We start from the raw sequence: 18,579 nt of genomic DNA, 5'->3' as shown, positions 1-18,579 counted from the left end.
CTTCCTTCCTTCCTTCCTTCCTTCCTTCCTTCCTTCCTTCCTTCCTTTCTTCCTTTCTTTCTTTCTTTCTTTCTTTCTTTCTTTCTTTCTTTCTTTCTTTCTTTCTTTCTTTCTTTCATAAAAAGATAAGTCTTACCCTTGTCTTACCTTGTCCCTGGCCTAGGAACTTCCCTTCTTGTCCAAATTGTCCCCCAGACTATTGGAAATCCTCCTGCCTCAGCTTCCAGAGTGCTTGGATTGCATGCCTGGATTGCATGCATCTGGTGAATACTTTAAAAGGTATTCCTCTCAGGAAGAATGGGTGTCGCCCTTCAATACATTTCTTACAATGGCATTCTTCCTGATGGCAAGCTCATTCCAGCCTCCAGAGGAAATGAAGGATTGGTTGGAGGGTCCAAGTATACTGGTTAGTTTTTTTGTTAGTTTTTTACACAAACCAGAATCAGCTGGGACGAGGAAACCTCAACTGAGGAACCACTTGTATTACCTTGCCCCGTGGGCAGGTCTGTGGGACATTTTCTTGATTAATGCCACCCCTCTGCAAGCGATGTTAGGTTGAATAAGAAAACATGGTGAACTAGTATGAGAAGCCAGTGAAGCAGCATCCCTCTGTGGTCTCTGCTTCAGCTGGTGCCTCCGGGTTCTTGCCTGGAGCTCCTCTCCTATCTTCCCTTGGTGACATACTATAAAGTTTAAGACAGAATAAACCCTCTCCTCTCCAAGTTACCTTTGGTCAGTGTTTTATCACAGCAGCAGAAAAGCAAACTAGAACATGAGCCAAATTATTTTTGTCTAGGGTGACAAGATCAACGTGACCTGGTAACTCTTTAGAGATACGCAGTTTTAGTAGGGCAGAGTGGTGCAAAGCTTTAATCCCAGCAGGGTAGGCTGGTGGATCTTGGTGGGTTCAAGGCCAGTCTGATCTGCATAGTGAGTTCCAGGAGAGCCAGGATAAATAGTGAGACTCTCTCAGGAAAAAAAAAAAAAAAAAAAAAAAAAAAAAAGTGAAGTTTTTAGTCTACCACAAGCCCAATAAATAAGGCTGTTTAGAAGTCTAGTGTAGAAATATGGAACCATATTTATTGTCCTCACCTGAAGGGAGAGAATGAAGAGGGAGGCATGTCTGTGGCTTGCACTTAGCTTCTTCCCCAGACTGTGTCTTTATTGGGGTGAGAGTTGACTTGTCTGTAGTCCCTTGGTCATGATAGCAGTGAGCAGTGAGCAAAGCAACTGCAGTGGAGATAGCAAACACACACACACACACACACACACACACACACACACACACACACACTGATCAAAGCAGCCATCATGGCAGAGATAGTGGCCAGCTGTCCCCACCCCCAACTATGGCAGGAGCGGGGCAGTAGGCTGCTCTAATTCTTTGCTGCCTTGGAAGGGGCAGTGGCAGCTGGCCGCCATCACTTGGGGAAAGGGGGTGGCTGGCCACCATCTCCACCACTGTTGCTGCTTTGTTCACTGCCTCGGTGATGGGCAGACTTCATGTATGGGTGAGTATGTATGTGTGAGTGTGTGTGTGTGTGTGTGTGTGTGTGTGTGTGTGTATGTGTGTATGTTTGAGTGTATGTATGACCACTATCTCCACTGCAAACTGCTTTGATTGCTGCTGCTGCAATGGAGGATCTACATTGTCATTCTGTGATGGTGAAGGGAAGCAAAAACAAAAACAAACCCCCAAACCCCAAATCCCTCCCCAAAATCAAACTCCCTCCTCTATGTGTCTCCAAGGTGGTGGTTCTTGAGAGTTGATTTTTAAAGTATTCTTTAAGAAAAACAAAACAAAAAAAACCCTTATTTTTATCAATGTGTATGTGTGTGCACCTGCTTATCTGTATGCGCACCACCTGTGTGCAGTGCCTCTAGAGGCCAGAAGAGGGCACTGGGCCCTCTGGAACTGGAGTTAGAGTCAGTCGTGAAGTGCTTAATACAGGTGCTGGGATCCAACCCACGATCTCTGTAAAAACTCAAATGCTCTGAACAGCTGAGCCATGTCTGCAGCCCCAGGGCAGCTGTATAATTTGGTTTTTAGCACTAAACACCTAGGCTATGGACAATTTTTTTTTCTACTCATCTGTAAAGGAAGCTGTTGGTTAGAACAAGCTAATCACAAAGGTCAGAATCTACTTTAAAGCCCAGATTCCTTGCACTTTGGCAAAATGGTAGTTGCTAGGAAGTGTTGCGGTGCACCGAGTAGCAAAAATCTAATTTGCTGCTTAAAAAAATGCAAGAGCAAGCAATTCTTACTATAGATGTATTTTGGTGCTAAGTGAAGAAGGATAATGTTTTGACTTCCTACTAGGAGAAACAAACATGTGGGGCTGGTCACCATACTCAGCCGGTTCTCAGCTGTTCTGTATTCACCACAACCGCACAACCCCTTCACAGTGGGGGAAGCCACAAAGAGCTAATGGGATCTGTGATCCGTGTGGGTCTGTGATGCTCATCTGCTCTGCTACGACAGTGCTGTGCATGCTCATCCATTATCAAGATGACTTTTCCTGTGATTGCTTGACACAGCGGTTAAAACATTTTTGTGGTTCATTTGCTGCATGAGCTGATTAACCCTGTCCCACTTAAAGACCTCAGAAGACCCACTGGAGTCACCACTCACTAATGCCTGCCCCAGGCCATGGTGTTTACCACCTGAGAGGGACGGGGCTTCGGCATTCCTACCCTCTAATAGAGAAAAAGTTCCATCTCTGAACCCCATTAGTTGGTTAGTGGCCTATGAGTGAACTAATTAATTACACAAGATAAGCCCTGGTTGGAGATGAGACGGGGCACAGGAGAGGGGAGAGCCCTGGATTTTAGACAAGAAGGCTGCAAAAAGGTAGGTGGGCTACAGAACACCCAGAGGGGAATGGCATGGTTGGGCTGGCTTCCCTTTCCTGAAAGCACGCAAGCCAGCAGAAGGAAAGGCCAACCCCTGTTACAGGTACTCAGACCTCAGAGTTTTAGATAAGCCTCAACACACATTTAAGGAAATTATCTTCCTCAGTAGAATTTGAGTTTAGCTTCATTTTTTTATTTAAATAACCTTGGGGTTTTTTAATAAGAAAGCAAACATATTCCCTCAGCATAGAGCAAGCAAAGATTTGAGAAATATTTTCAAATCCACATATTACTTTTGAGGACATGCTATTAATGTCACGGTTACAAACTTTCAGGCTAGATGATAGTTGGTTTTACTTATTAATCTCTTGCTTTGGAATTTTTTTGCTGCTCATCTCCCACCTGTGCAAATGGGCCAGGTTGGTACGAGCTGGCAGGGCAATTCCGTAACATAAGCTCCTAGAAATTAAACAGGATAGAATGGACCATTCTTAATTGGCAGTGTACTTAAACATACCATTTAAGTGGGCAATGTTGTAAAGTGTTTGCTCATTTGCTGATTATCTACCACGTATATATACAAAGCTACTTAGTTTTTTCAAGCAGTGCTTTGGGGGCCAACTTAAGCATAACGTACTTACAAAACTCCCAACATAGAGGGAATACGGTACAGACTGACGCCCATGGTAGAATATACTAATGCTTTCTAGGAAGGGATAATATTGGGGACTGTAGCAAGAGGCAAGAAAGATGTCAGCTCAGACTCAAGGTGTTACAAAGCCTTCTAGTAAGAAAAGTCTAAGTTGAGGTCTGAGGGATCACCAGAACTACTCAGAAGCAAAGGTGGGTCAGAAGAAAGGTATTAGCCTGAAGGGACTGGAAGACATTCAGTTACTAGATAGACAATGCTGTGCCGGCCAGATGACAAATGGAGGTGCATAGGAGGGGTTATCAGAAATTTCCTATCTTTTGATGTAATGTTGTCATCTACAAATGTGTTGGGATATAGTCACAGCCACTCTGGAATTCCCATGCTCCATGGGCCACACTGCTTGGACAAGCCTGCAGGCATAACACAATGGCATGGGAGGAGTGAACTGAAGAGATAGGCTCAGAACAGAAGCCATGAATTATGATGACTCTTGGGGACATACACTTGGATTACCCGGAGACTCTGTCAGAATGTAGATTCAACTCAGCATTCATAACGAGCTCTCAAGGAATGCCCGAGTTTCTCAGTTGACAACTACACTTTGGGTATTGGCATGGTTTAGATATGAAATGTTCCCCTAAAATGTTCATCTATTGAAGTCTGGCCTTCAGGTGATAGAAAATTTATTGAAATGTGACAGAATCAAAAGGGCTCTGACCAGATGGATTCGTAATTTGATGGCATTATTGGGAGGTGGTGGGAGGCAAGGCCTAGTTGGTGGAAGGAACTAGGGGTGTCGCTAGTCCATGAAAGGTTACAGAAAGCCTCCTGTTTCTGTTTCTTGACCCTTCTAACAAAATGATCTCCTTTATGCTTAGCCTTCATTTTTTTTCCTTCTGCTTTGGCTTGAATAGGAAGTGTTTCCTACAGCTCATGGTTTGAACACTTGGTCCCCAGCTGGGTCTTGCTCCTTTGGGAGATTGTGGGCATTTTAGGAACTGAGACCTAGTTAGGTCTCTGAGGGAAGGTTCGTAGGAACCGACTCTTGGTCACTCCTGCAGGTACTGTCTGCTCCCTGTCAACCAAGGAAGCAACAAGCAGCCTCTGCTGCAGCCTCCTGCCACTACATTGCTCTCCTCAGGCACATGGCACCGAGTGACCAGAGACTGAATCTTCTGAAGCCTCAAGTTAATAGCTATTTCTGCTAGGTATTTTTGACACAGAGCCATAAGACTGACTCATTCCCACTTGTGGTTTCTTTTGTGCTAGAGTCTTAAATGGAATCCAGATAACAGATGATTGGGGTTTCACAGAACGACATAGGGAAAAGTGGCTCTGCAGTGGGGTTTCCATTGACCATAAGCTCAAGAACGCAGCACTGCACTGGTTATTAGCAGGAAAGCTGGCCTTTACACAACTGAGGTGAAACAATGAATGTTGATGAAAACAAACAAACAAACAAATGAGTTTCAAGTTTTTCTTCCACATCTCTCTCCTCTTCCTTGGATGCTGGCAGCTACGTGAATCCATCAGGGGATGATGGAATGGACAGTGAACACAAACTCGGCATTGTTGTTTTTGTGTGATTGTGTGATGAGCTTAGGGATGAGTTTTCATATAAATCTGCATTGCGGTTGCCTTCCCCTAGTTAAAACTCATCTTGGTTTTTGTGAGAGGCTGCCATCCTTTCCCCATGTCTTCTTGCAAGCACAGCAAAAGAAGATGAATCCCTGGATGGGTGCTCTTTGCCGCACCCTCTGGCTTCCGCAAGGCAATCATGCCTCCCTAGCCACCCCCCCCCCCCAAATCCAGGTAAATGGATCATCTCTGCGTGGGACGCTCCTCAGCCCTGGAGCCCAAAGTTCCTAAATCAGTGGTTTCAAGAAGGCTGCCAGGGCTCAATTAGGCTTGGCATCTCCCCTCCTTCTATCAGCTCCTGGCTCTTATTTAGTTTTAAATTAAATAAAAATTGCAGCACATGGGTTTGAATTAAAACAAGAAGACTGATCTTTGTAATATGTACCACATCAATGGGGAAGATAATTTGTGTGAAACGCATCTCCTCCTTTAATTTAAACCACAGAAACCCCTTTGGTTTCAAGGGATGCTGAGCTCTGGGGCAGGGCCGTCCCTGGGGCGGGGCTGTCCCTGAGGCATTACTGGGGTTGAACTTCGGATCAGGAGTGGTTTCCAGGAAGCTTAACATTCTGCAACAAACCCCTTGTGCTGGATGTCACAGGCTACACTAGAGCAGTTACAGCTGCCTGGCCTTGAATTCAAAGAAAGCCTTAAATCTGTCTCGGGATTAACCTCCATATTGACTCTTTAACAGCATTTAAACTACCAACAGAATTGTCATCATTAATGACTCCTGAAGACAGAGAAGACAAACAGTGGGGTCCAGGGCGATCACAATGCCTTTACTGTTACAAGGCTTTGTGTGTACACACTACTTATCTACATTAAAGAAATTGTATGGGGCAAGAAAGTAAGTCTTCGGTCTTTCTGTTATTTTGTTAGTCTAACTGTTCTGGAGTTAAGGGATGGAGGCAGGGGCAGAGAGGTAGCAGTCTCTGGATCACCCCATCACCTGTGAACAGTGAGTGCTTTGCTGAAAAGCGTTTCTAGGCTTTCTGCATATTTTGTCTATAAGTCACGCGTTTGTGTGGTATTCATGGAGGCCAGAAGGAGTCTTCAGATCCCTTGACTGTGGAGTTACAAGCAGTTGTAAGTAACCATGAGGGGGCTGGAAATCCAGGTTCTGTGGAACAGCAGCCAGAGCTCTTAACCCCTGAGCCATCTCTGTAGTCCCCTCATCTCTTGGTTCATCCAAGTTGGAGGTAGGTCTGGCCAGGTTTTTATGGATCTCAAGGCCTAGATGCCACTCTCTTCAATAACGATGAATTCAAACTCTGTGAGTATATTTATACACATCAGAGCACCCTGCTAGGGCTTTTCCCAAGGTCTGAACTGTGAGTTACAGGGGGAAAGTAAAGCTTAAGTCTAGTAAGTTCACAAAGAATTCACCTCTGATTAAATTTTATTTTCCTCCTGCCTAATGCCAAAAGGTGTGCAAATGGTGAGGATGGATAAACAGGAGATTTATCAAATGGTAAGCACCACTGACTGGGGCAGAAAGCTAAGGTTTCTATTTGATTGACATTTGAGTCTGACCTGTACGGGCTTAGTGAATTAAGCCAGGCCAAATATCCCTCTCGAAGGCACCTTTGTCTTTGTTTACCTGAACATCCCATCTTAGAGCATATGGTGATGGCCAACTGACAAATATGTGCCGGGAGAATGTCTGGGTGACCAAATGTAAAGACGATTTTAGGACTCCAGGCAGGGAAGCGGATAGGCTAACTGCAGACCTTTGCCTCTCTCTTCTCTCTTCTCAATCCAATGCCCCAGTCTCACCTCCAGCTTTGCAGCCGACCACCCATGGCAGCTCTGCCCCTTTTCTGACCACCTCTTCTTTCCCACTCATTCTGTTATCCTCACCCACAATTCCAGCAGGCGTTCCCTGGGTATGCGCCAGCGAAGACAGTAGGCCATGAAGTAGGCAGGCAAGCTTCAGACCTTCATTCTCCTTTCTCTCCTCCAAGTCTAATCCTCTGTATCAGGCCACCCATTACCGTGGCAGGGTATTGAAGTTGGTCGTGTAGTATTTTCTTTCTTAGGGAAAGCACGGTTTTAACTTATGTTCTCATTACCGTTACCTTGGGGATAAATCTCCTCAATTGAGAAAATGCCTCCATTGAGCAGAAGACTTGCCATCTTTGGGGCATTTTCTTAATGGCTGATGTGTGGTGCCACTCCAGGGCAAGTGGTCTTGGAGTATACAAGACAGTAGGCTGAGCAAGCCATGAAGAGTGAAGCACTAATCATCCTGTATACCAAAAAATCCCTTTCCTCTCCGAGTTGCTTTTGGTCATTGTTCCTATCGCAGCAATGAGAACCTGCTAAGACAGTATAGAAACAGCTGTCCATCAAAGGGCACACAGTGACACATGAGATTCTGAAGATGCGTATGAACAGCTGGAAGGGACCAGTAAGGCAAATGTCAGTTACTTGTGCTCCCATAACTGATTGCTGGTGCTGATCATAAGGCTACAAACAAAGAGACCAGCGGCCATTTCTGCCGCACCTTTGCTTAGCGTTGCAAGCTCCTGGCCTTTTGGCTGAAATGAGTTCCTAGAGATTTAAAGGATGAGAGTCCTTTTATTTTCCTCTTTCATTTTTTTTTCTCTTTTTTTCTACATTTGGGAGCCATACATTAAAGATGGGGCATTGAAAAAAAAATAACTGCATACTGAAGCGAAATTAGAAAGTGATTGTGCAAGTTCAGAGAAAGTCACAAGCTTAAAAGGACCTGAGAAGGTTATAGTCAGGTAGGTCCTTTACATAAGGACAGCCTACTCAAGTTTAAATAAATACAAATTTAAATTAAGTGTCAAAACAAATATAAACAACAATAATGAAAGAGAGCACACCCAGGGCAGGGGGGCATGTGTGCTTTCTGAAGTTACCATGATATCGGATTAAAATGTTTCATTTCCGAACCACAAGGAAAAGAAGCCGATTCTCACTTTTGCCAGCTATTTGCAAGAAAAACCAACAGAAAGAGACCTGATGGAAGGTTATGTTAACAGCAATGAAAACAACAACTGCCTTTAAGAAGGCTTCAAAGCAGAGGGAGATGTGGAGAGAATCCAAACACGGTGTATACATTGGTCGCTTTACTTTTGCTGTGATAAAACACCATGACCAAGACAACTTAAGGAAGACAGTTAATACTGGCTTATGGCTCCATAAGGATCAGAGCCCATCATGGTGGAGAAACATGACAGCAAATGGCAGGCATGGAGGCAGGAGCAGGAAGCTGAGGTCGATTATCTTGGACCAGAGAGCTCAAATTGGAAGTAGGGTGAAATGGTGTAACCTCAGAGCCCCATCTCCATGACATGGTTCCCTCAGCATGCGGCACCACTTCAACCTCCCCGAACAGCACCACCAAGTAGGAACAGAATATTAAAATACTGAACCTCTCGGGGACGTTTCTCATTCCAACCACCACAGTGCATGGGCGGAATATAAGTAAGGAGGAAGAAGACCTAGAGAAATCAAGAAACCTTCTGGGGCTGGGGAGCACAGTGACTAACTTACACATTCCCTAGAGGGATTCCAAGGCAGATTTGAACATGGAGAACACCGCTGTCGAGTAAAGGATGCTGCTGAGACTGAGGAAAAGGGAGGGGAGAGGTAGGAGTGTACAGAAAACCTATGGTATCTGTAGGATATCATCAAGCAGGCACACTGTGAGAAGAAAGAACGGTCAAAGAGCATATTTGAAAGACTAATGGCAGAAAACTTCCACTTTGTGTTTGATAAAAGACATGACTATAAACGTCTGAGAAGCCCAATGAGCTTCAACTAAGGTGAATCCAAACAGATAAAATACTGAAAAGACAGTACACACATACACAAACACATAGACACACACACATACTCTCTCTTACACACACATAAAAGAGGGTCTTAAAAGCTGAACTCCATGACTTACCATATGCAGAGTCTTTGATAATCATATTATCTTTGATCATCTTTGATAATCTGATCAGCAGCTTGCTCAGCAGAAAGGTCAGAGGCTCAAAGGCTGGAGAGATGCCCTGTGGTTAGAGCACTTGCTGCTCTTCCAGAGGACCCCACTTCAGTTCCAGCACTCACATCAGATGACTTATAACTAACTGTAACTCCAGCAGTATGGGCTTCAACACCCTTTTCTTGCTTCTCTGGGCACTTGTACACACAAGACATATAGTCACACAAGCACACAGGCATCCAGGCAACAAATAAATTAAAGATGACATCAGAAGAAGATGTGGACAATAAAAAGAGATGGCTGAGAATGAAAACACATAGCAAGAACTTCAAGATACAATGAAATGAAGGCAGAAATATATAGCTATTAGTGTATTAACACAAGAAAGGTCTTGAGCCAACAGTCCAACAACCAAACCTTGTGATTTAAAACACTAGGAAAAAAGCCTGTAGCTACCAGATAGAAGGCAATAATAAAGTTTGGAGCAGAGATAAGTGAAACAGAGGATAGAAATACCACAGGGAAAATAAATGTAATACTAAGTCAGTTCTTTGAAAAGGTCAACAAAATTGACAATCCTTGAGCTAGATGTATTAAAAAAAATGAAAGAAAATTCAAATTGCTAAAAATGAAAATGGAAATGGAGACATTAGCATCCACTGTAGAAATGTAAGAATTATAAGCAAGTTCTATGGATAATTAAATCAGTGGTTGAAACATGAGTGAATTTTACCAAGCATTAAAGAAAAAGCGCTTATCCCTCAAACTCCCCTAAAGAAACTGAGGAACAGGAATTGCTCCTTACCTCATTCTATAAGGCTAACACTGTTCTCATACCAAAGCCAGGCAAACATATTACAAGAAAACTAGTGTGCTGATACTCCTTATAACTACTCAAAGACGAAACCCTGACTCAGATTCAACAGCACATTAAAGGAATTCTTCATCATATCCAAGTGAGATTCATTCTTAGAACAGGAAGAGGGCTCAGCCTTGCAAATAACATCAAACTATTTCGACAAAATGCAGGGACGAATCACATGACAACTTTAATTTATACAGGAAAGACACTTGGTCCAGGTTGCTGGCTTTCTTTGCAAAGTATTATTTTATTTATTTAGGGGTGTGTGTGTGTGTGTGTTAGTGTGTGAAGGTCAGAGGACAGTTTTCAGGAATGGGGTTTTCTACTTGTTATCATATGGGTTCCAGGAATTGAATTCATGTCAGGCTTGGTGGCAAGCATCTTTACCCACTGAACCATTTTGCTAGCCCTTCATCAGCATTTCATGACTAAAAGATGCTCAGCAAATAAGAAACAAAAAAAATCATTTTAACATAAGAAAGGCTACGTGTGAAAAAGTGACATCAAATCTCACACTCAGTAGAAGCTCCTCAGCCCCGTGTTCAGAAGAAAGCAAACGATTCCCCCTCTTGCCACTTCTGTTCAACACATTACCGGGACCTCTAACCAGAACTTGAAGAAAAAGGAATACAATCATCCAAGTTGGAAATGAAGTGATATAATCTCTGTTCACAGATTAGAGAAGGTTTTATGTGTGTAGAAAATCCTATAGATTGCATATGCATACACGGAAGCTATTACAGATAACAAATGAATTCAGAAAAGGAGAAAGATGCAAAATTAATGCACAAACCTCAGATGCATTTTAATATGCTAGGAACAAAAAAAAAAAATCTGAAAGGGAAATTATAAAAGAAATTCAACCCGGAACAGCAGAAAAGGAAAAAAAAATACTTAGGTGTTAACCAAGATGACAAAATTAAAATTATAAAATGGTGAAATAAATTAAAGTCAGAAGTAAATGGAAATACTTCTCATGCTCATGAATTATGATATTTAATATTGCTAAGATATCAGTACTACTTAATTTGATGTTTATCAAAACCTCAAGTGACTAGTTCGTTTGCAAAAATAGAAAATTCATATGGAATCTCAAAAGGACCTCCTGACTCTCCACAATTGAAATAATCTTGGGGGGGGGAGAACAAAATAAGAGGACTCAAGCTTCTCTGTAAAACATACTAAAAAAAAACCCTTCACTAATGGCATGAACCACTTTAGTAATGGCTAGGGAGATGAATGAGACCAGAGTTCAGTCCCCAGAGCCACATTTAAAAGAAAGTCTAAAGTGGGCTAGATAGATGGCTCAGCGGTTAGGAGCTCTGGCTGCTGCTCTTCCAGAGGTCCCGAGTTCAATTCCCAGCAACCACATGGTGGCTTACAACCATCTCTCATGGGATCTGACTCCCTCTTCTGGTCTGCATGAAGACAGAGCACTCATATACAGAAAACAAACAAACAAACAAACAAACAAACAAATAAATAAATAAATATAAAAATGAATGAAAGGAAGGAAGGAAGAAAGAGAAAAAAGAAAGGCATGGCAGTTTTTGTACCTACAATCCCAATGCTAGGAATGAGGAGAAAGGTGAATATTGGGGCTGATTTAGGCAGCCTAGTTTAGTGGGTGAATTACAGGCTAGTGAGAGTTGTGGTTTGAAAAAAAATGGTTGTATGTTGCTTGAGGAGTAGCACCAAAAGTTGTCCTGCAGCTTACACGTGCACACACACACACACACACACACACACACACACACACACACTCACCTTGAATCATCTCAACAGTGTAGCACAGGCAAGACAAACATATGGCATTAAAAAATTAACCTGACTGTAAACGTTCACATATATGGTAAAATTGTTCTTGACAAAACTGCCAAGATCAGTCAAAAAGCAAGTGCAGTTTGAACAAATCATACTTGGACAACTGGATATCCAGGTGACTGAATGAAGCTGCACTCTCAAATTACACAGATGCAAAAATGTACCAACAACTAAGCAAAGCCTAAAACTATCACATTCTTTGGAGACTGTAGGGTACAATCTTTGCAAATTTCAAATTTGGCAATGATTTCTATGGTATAACACAGAAGGCACAAAAATAAATAAAAGATAAACTAGTCTTGGTGAGAATGTTTAAAAATGTTGTGCATCAAAAGACAATATAATCACAGCAAAACAGAAACAAACGGAATGGGAGAGAACATTTGCAAACTATCTGTTTTATAAGGGGTCATTATCTAGGAAACAGAAAGTTTGAAAATCTTTGACCAAAAGACAAGACTTTTTTTAAGATGAATAAAAAGATGGATGGCCAATGTGTCCCTGAAAAGATGTTTAACACATCACTAGTGAGCAAGGGAATGTAAATCAAAACAGTCTGCTGCAACCTCATTTTGAGAGCACAGATGCCACAAAGACAAGTAAACAAGTGTTGGTGACGTCACAGGGAGACTGGTACTCTTGAGCGTTCTTGGTGGGACTATGAAACAGCACAGCTACTATGGAAAGCGGCACGGCAGTTCCTCAAATAATTAACAGGTAGAATTAGCATATAATTTAGCAATTCTATTTCTGGATATGTATTTAAAATTGCCAGCGACACTTTAAAGAGATTTGCGCACCCATGTTCATAGCAGGGTTATTCATAATATCTAAAAGATAAAAAAGAAACCTAAGAGTGATGGGTGATTAGATAAGCAACACACATGCATAAGAGACCATCATTCAGCCTTAAAAGGAAGGAGCTTCTGTATCATTCTGTACATTGGCAAACATGGAGGACACAATGCCAGTTCAATCATGCAAAGACAAAATGGCAGGACTTCACTGAAACGAGGAAACCACGGTAGTGAAAACCATAGAAGCAGCAAGTAATATAGTAGTTTAGTAGTTTCTATGGGCTTGGAGGGGATGAGGGGCTATTGTTTAATGCATACATTTTCCATTTAACAAGACGAAAAGAGTGTGGCTACGGGTGGTGCTCATCACAGTTTAGGAACGCACTGAATAATTGTGCACTTAAGATGATAAAGTTTATATTGCAAGAATTCACAACAGAAAATTAGAGGGGGGAAAAAGGTAACAACCAAGAATCAAAGGTTATTAACCTCTGCCGGTCTTGCCTAGCTATGAGTTTCAAAGGCTTTGAGAAGGCAAAATGTGAAATCTGTCTTGTGGCATCAGTGGGCCCATCACACGGTTATATAACCCTGAAAAATGTTTGAAAATGAGGGCAGCTGTTTAATGAAAACGTCAGTGGTTTTTCTGCTATACAAAGCAGTACTATGAATATTATTTACTTTTAAGAAACATTATTAGAAATGTTTAGGAACAACCTAATCTCTGTGTTACCTAGATTCTTTTCACTTAGTGCTTGGTAGGTGACACAGATGCTCAGTAAAGAAAACAACCCGCACACTCTCTGAACATCAGGGCCACATATAGGTAAGCGTGTTGAAGACTGGGCTTTCTGGTCTTTTTGGTGATGGTGATGAGTCATCCCTATGAATTAAATCAAGCATTTCAACTCCATCAAGGTTAAGGAGTCTTGCTTCCCTTTTAGAAAAGGGAAAATTTAAAACACTTCCAAAACATACCACACACACACACACACACACACACACACACATGCACACATGGTTTAAATAGATTTACTTATAGATAGATAATGCTTTCCCTGGAAGCCGAAGGTTATTAAATGACAAACCCAGTACCAGCTGATGAGTTGTTGGTCAAAGGGGCCTCAGAATCCCCCCAAACAATATAGCATATTGTTTGCTCTGTAAGTTTTGGTTTTTCACCAGAAGTAGATAATAAGACCCTGTGGCCTGGGTTATAGGACACAGACAAGTCAAGTGGAGTTGACCAAGAGGCTCCCTCTCTGTTGGCTATATTTCACTGTGCCAGCATGTATTACACAATGGGAGAAAGCCGGAAACAGTCCTACCCAGCTGTAGTTCCTATGAACTACAATAACAAACTGACAGGCAAGATGTGCTCACTAGGGCAACCCACGTCTGATGCTGTAAGCCTGGTCACGTGCCTACGGCTGCAGCAGTGAAGACCCCATTGCTGTTGTTTCGTTAAGTGGACATGATCTCAAGCTGCCTTCTAACTACTTATATTTGTATTCAATATTAATTAGTGCTGCTCTCAGCCTTTGTCAGAGACGGTCCACGTTTGACAGTGAGCTGCAGTTATCGCACAGACTCACACCTGATCAGAGTCCTGAGATTAGCTGACGGTGGAGTACATGGCCCTAAGTGGAACACCTCAGTCAATCCCTTCATGCTCAGGGAACAATGGGGAAGAGAAAGCAGAAAGAATGTAAGAGCTAGGAGTTGGGAGAAAGTGCTGTGTGTCTTCTGGACCTGACATGGCTGTTGTACACTTGAGCTCATCTTTGCTGTAGTTGCATGCACAAGGTCTGCATAAGACCAGTCCATCATCATTTTTCTAAGTCTGGATTCATCAGATGCAAGGGGTGCATTAGATTCTACCTTCTCCCACTGAGGGACTAGAGATTGCTAATGACTATTGAGGATATATCACTGATAAACATTATATGCATGTGTCAAAGAAAGGGTTAAAAAAGAATATCATAAAGACGTCATCAAATTATGGGCCTCTTGTCAGCCCTTATCTTCATATACCACCTTTTTGGATTCTACTAAAGTTTTTCATTTGTTTGCTTATTTGTTTGTTTTTCTGCAGCTTTAATCATAGAGCAAAGCAAAAATTAGACACTGTCAAATCACAAAGAAACCATCAAACCAGGTGGCCATTTAGGCAGAGTTTGCACATATGTCTATAATCATGGGTTATTATTAAAACATCTTTGTCAAATGAAACAATGCTTGAAATGAAATGCCAACCTTTCTAAAGAAGCTGTCAAGAAGAAAGCCATGGACGTTTTAGTGGGAAACACGTCACACCCCAGGGCTGGCTTCCAGGTTTTTAGTGATCAAGGTTACCTTTACTTACCCACAAGAGAAGTCAATTCACTGTCGAGGCTCCATGTTGTCCTAAGACACGGATCAAGGTCTTTATGAATCTGTCACCATACCATGTCTGGGAGTGTTGGGAATCCCTGCCTGAGCCCTATGAAGGATAAACCTTGGCTCTTCATGTGCCTGTGTTTGATAAGACACCTTATTCCAACCCTGGGAGCTACGCCCAGTCCTCTGTGGGCCAGGCTAGCACAGAACTGAGGAAGGAGGGAGCCTTCTACTCCCAGAACTACCCTAAAAACTGTGATATTTTAGGCTGGAGAGATGGCTCAGTGGTTAAGAGCACTGCTTGCCCTCCTAGAGACTGGTTGCGTCTCGTGGACGCAATTCCCAGCACCTCATGGCACCCTGTTGCCATCTAGAACTCCAGTTTCAGGGGCTCCGGTATCCTCTTCCGGCCTCCGTAGGCAGTAAGCACGCATTTGGTGTACAGACACACATGCAGACAAAACGCCCCCACACAGGAAATAATAAAATAATTTCCAAAATGTGAATTTCAAAAGACTTGCTTGGCGTTGAGGTGAAGTCTGGATTTGTAAACTTTTTCTTTTTTTCTTGGCTCAATTACTTAAGCTGTTAGAGAGCCGATGCCCCAAACAACTTAATATTAGCTTTCTAGGACTGCTGAATTATAAGCAGCAGACAGTACCTATCAACAAATGTCGGCTTCTCTCACTTCTTTCATATTTCCCTCATGTGCTTCAATTGTCTTGGCACTGTTCTAAGGGCAGTTAATTTTTTTTTCCACTTTAATGTCATGGGCCTGCCAGTGAACTGCTCTAAGCGTGTTGTGTAGGTGTGCACACACATTGAAGGTACTCTCTCACTCTGTCTCCAATCAGGGGAAAATAATTAAATGGAAGGCAACTGCGATCTCTCAGAATAGCTTAGTGATCTGCAAACTCACCTGCTGTATTTTCTTTTGGAAAAGAGAGCCTCCACCCAGGTCTTAGCAAAAAGAGCATGTACTACCTGAGAGAGGAGACCTGTGACTCCCTCAGACAGAGCCCAAAACCACTCCTGGGCACCTGCTGGGATTCAATTAGCGTGTTTTTTAAACTAATAACGGAGCCTACGAGGATCTGATTAGCTTTTGTACTAACTATGGGAAGTTTCTGGAGCCCGGCGTGGATGGTAAAACCACAGGGAGAAGGATCCACCACTACACGCTGGCGCATGCAATTGAGAAGGTGGTGATTAAATTCCTCAATATGCAAATTGCGCTGATAGATCAGAGGAAAGCCCGGTGCTGAGCTGAGGCTCACGTCTGGTCAGACACTCAAGGTCACACCAGCAAATTCCCTTTAACTTCCCTGCTTCCTGTTGCTCGGCACCGGCACCGAGGGACCAGCACTGTCCTGGGTCCAAGGCGGGCAAGTGCTCCGGGTCCCCCACGGCTTTCTGTGCTCGGCAGAGGTGGGAGAGCCGCAGCGTGAGTGTACACTGAGTCCACGTACCTGAAAACATCATCATGTGCTGGAAGTTCCAGGGAATCTTCTGTTTTCTGCCCAGATTCAGGAGGAAGGAGAGGGGGTAAATGTTGCAGGCTCTGGCAACAAAAATCGCTAGCTGTTGGGGCAGGTTGAGGAAAACATTGCTGTGGAGAGGCTGACTGAGCAAGCTCGGGTATCATGCCCGTATGCTTCTCTACGATCTGACCCAGAAAACAAGGATAAACATGACAACTCATCTCTGTCTAACTCGCTCGCCAAATTCATCGTTCAGTGTCAATCCCTCCCCAGAATGACATAAAAATTCTGCCTCTCTTTGAACATATGCTCGGCTGAAAGTTGGTACCGTGATGCCATTTCAATCACTGGATTTTTCTCATCACTTCTAGGTTGCTGCTGACTGACTATCCTCAGTTCTGCTGCAAGCTGAGAGGAGGCAGGGACGCCCCGTGCTATGGTGTTACCTTCCCCGGCAACTCTTTGGAAAGAACAGATACCTTTCTGCCGGTGCTCTCCATCTCGCTTCCCAGCAGCTCGCGCGCCTGCTTCCGGCAATCCCGCTTACCGCTTCCATTTGGTGGATTTAATTTTGAGAAGAGCCTACCGTCAACACCTATCAGCAGCCGCTACTTCGAGAGGCTCCCGAAAAGCCTCGGTCTCTCCTAAGCGAACGTCTACTGAAAACCTCAGCCATAAGCCTCCCTCATTCGCTGTTGCCCTTGTTCTCTCTTGGATGGTCTGTCTCTTCTAGCTTGTTCTTGACAGGGGGACGAGATTTGGGGCGAGGCAGCTTCCTTCTTTCTATGATCTAGGTTGAGATGAAATTAGGGAGCTCAGCAGAATCCCGATGGTGTGAAGCAGACGCCAAATTCAGGTGAACAGTGGGAACACGGAGATGGCAAGCTCTCCAGAGGTTAAGATCATCTGCCTGTGACTGGGGGAGCATGAGCCCAGTTTCCAGGTGGGGTGGACAATAGCTGAAGGTCTGTCTGAGGGACTTTTGTAACTGTTCAGTGTCCTTTTGGCTAGATATCTGTGGGGAAATGCCTCCTACTCCAGCCCTACAGAAGGAGTGCACCCCTCCCCCCGGTGTGTGTGTGTACACGTGGGCTTGTGTGCATATGTGAACGCATGCAACTCATTTATCAGAGTATGTTGGCTGACCCACAAATCCTAGAGCTCTGCATGCCTTTGCCAGAACTGGGATTATAGGCATGTTTCACCTTGGCCAGCTTTTTTTTTTTTTTTTTTTTGGTTCTGGGGATCAAACTGTGGTCCTCATGGTTGTAAGACAAATCCTTCACCGGCTGAGCTAACGCCGTCGTCCCAGAAGGTGTTATTCGCTGGAAACAAACTTGCATGTGCACAACGCTTCTGATGTTGAAACTACAACGGTCATGTTCAGCCCTATGATGTTTTCAAAGCCCTACTAGGAAAAATGTTTGAATATTTTTCTGTTTGTTTTTTTTTTTTCTTCAAAGGATACAAAGGCTCCAAGTATAAAAAGAGCATTAAAAATGTGATTCTGGAAGGTGAACAGAGCCAGGCCCATGTAGCAGAAGATGACATTCTCAGCCAGGAAGTTCATAAATTCAAACAGCTGAAAACAAAACAGAGACCAAAAACCCACTGATTATAACTCAGGTTTGTGTACAGCTTATTTATTGCAACCTTGATGACTGACTGGGAAAGCTCCGTTCGGCAAACTACCACTTTGGCCTTGAGCCCCTGCTTTTGGGTCAGTTGGCTTGCCTGGTTCTTTGCCCAGTGACTTATGCCACAGCCATGTCAGCGTACTATTATTTTCAACTGTCAGGCTTCCAGAAATACCTCAGGTGGTATTAACTGGCATGATCTTTTTTACAGAACAGTTCCTACTATGATGACAAAATGTTCCCAGCTAAGGAAATGGAAGCCAAGTAGCTTGCTCAAGCTGTCCTGTAGTAAATGATGCAAACAAAGAATTGTTTAGCCTGTCTGCACCTAAACCAGTAGAGGCACTTGAGTTCCAGGGTCCTGATGGAAAGATGAGAGAGAAAGAGAAAAAGAGAAAGAGGTACATAGGTAGGTGGATAGATATATAAATAGGTAGATGTAGATTAGATAGATAGATAGATAGATAGATAGATAGATAGATAGATAGATAG

At 43.2% G+C, this 18,579-nt stretch overlaps 1 protein-coding gene across 1 annotated transcript in view; it reads right to left on the bottom strand.

The window, feature by feature from the left end:
- Slc9a9 (solute carrier family 9 member A9) overlaps nt 1-18,579 on the bottom strand; it is a 505,533-nt gene that overhangs the window by 187,470 nt on the left and 299,484 nt on the right. Inside the window, exons 9-10 of the mRNA XM_055629498.1 lie at nt 17,919-18,032; nt 16,439-16,550 (exon numbers count right to left, since the gene is read on the bottom strand). Of these exons, the coding sequence (XP_055485473.1) occupies nt 16,439-16,550; nt 17,919-18,032 (226 nt within the window). The remainder of the gene's footprint in view (nt 1-16,438; nt 16,551-17,918; nt 18,033-18,579) is intronic.

This window comes from Psammomys obesus, unplaced genomic scaffold (assembly GCF_907164565.1).
Source record: "Psammomys obesus unplaced genomic scaffold, mPsaObe1.curated_primary_1811, whole genome shotgun sequence".
Lineage (NCBI taxonomy): Eukaryota > Metazoa > Chordata > Mammalia > Rodentia > Muridae > Psammomys > Psammomys obesus.
This window is presented reverse-complemented; position numbering and strand designations above follow the sequence as displayed.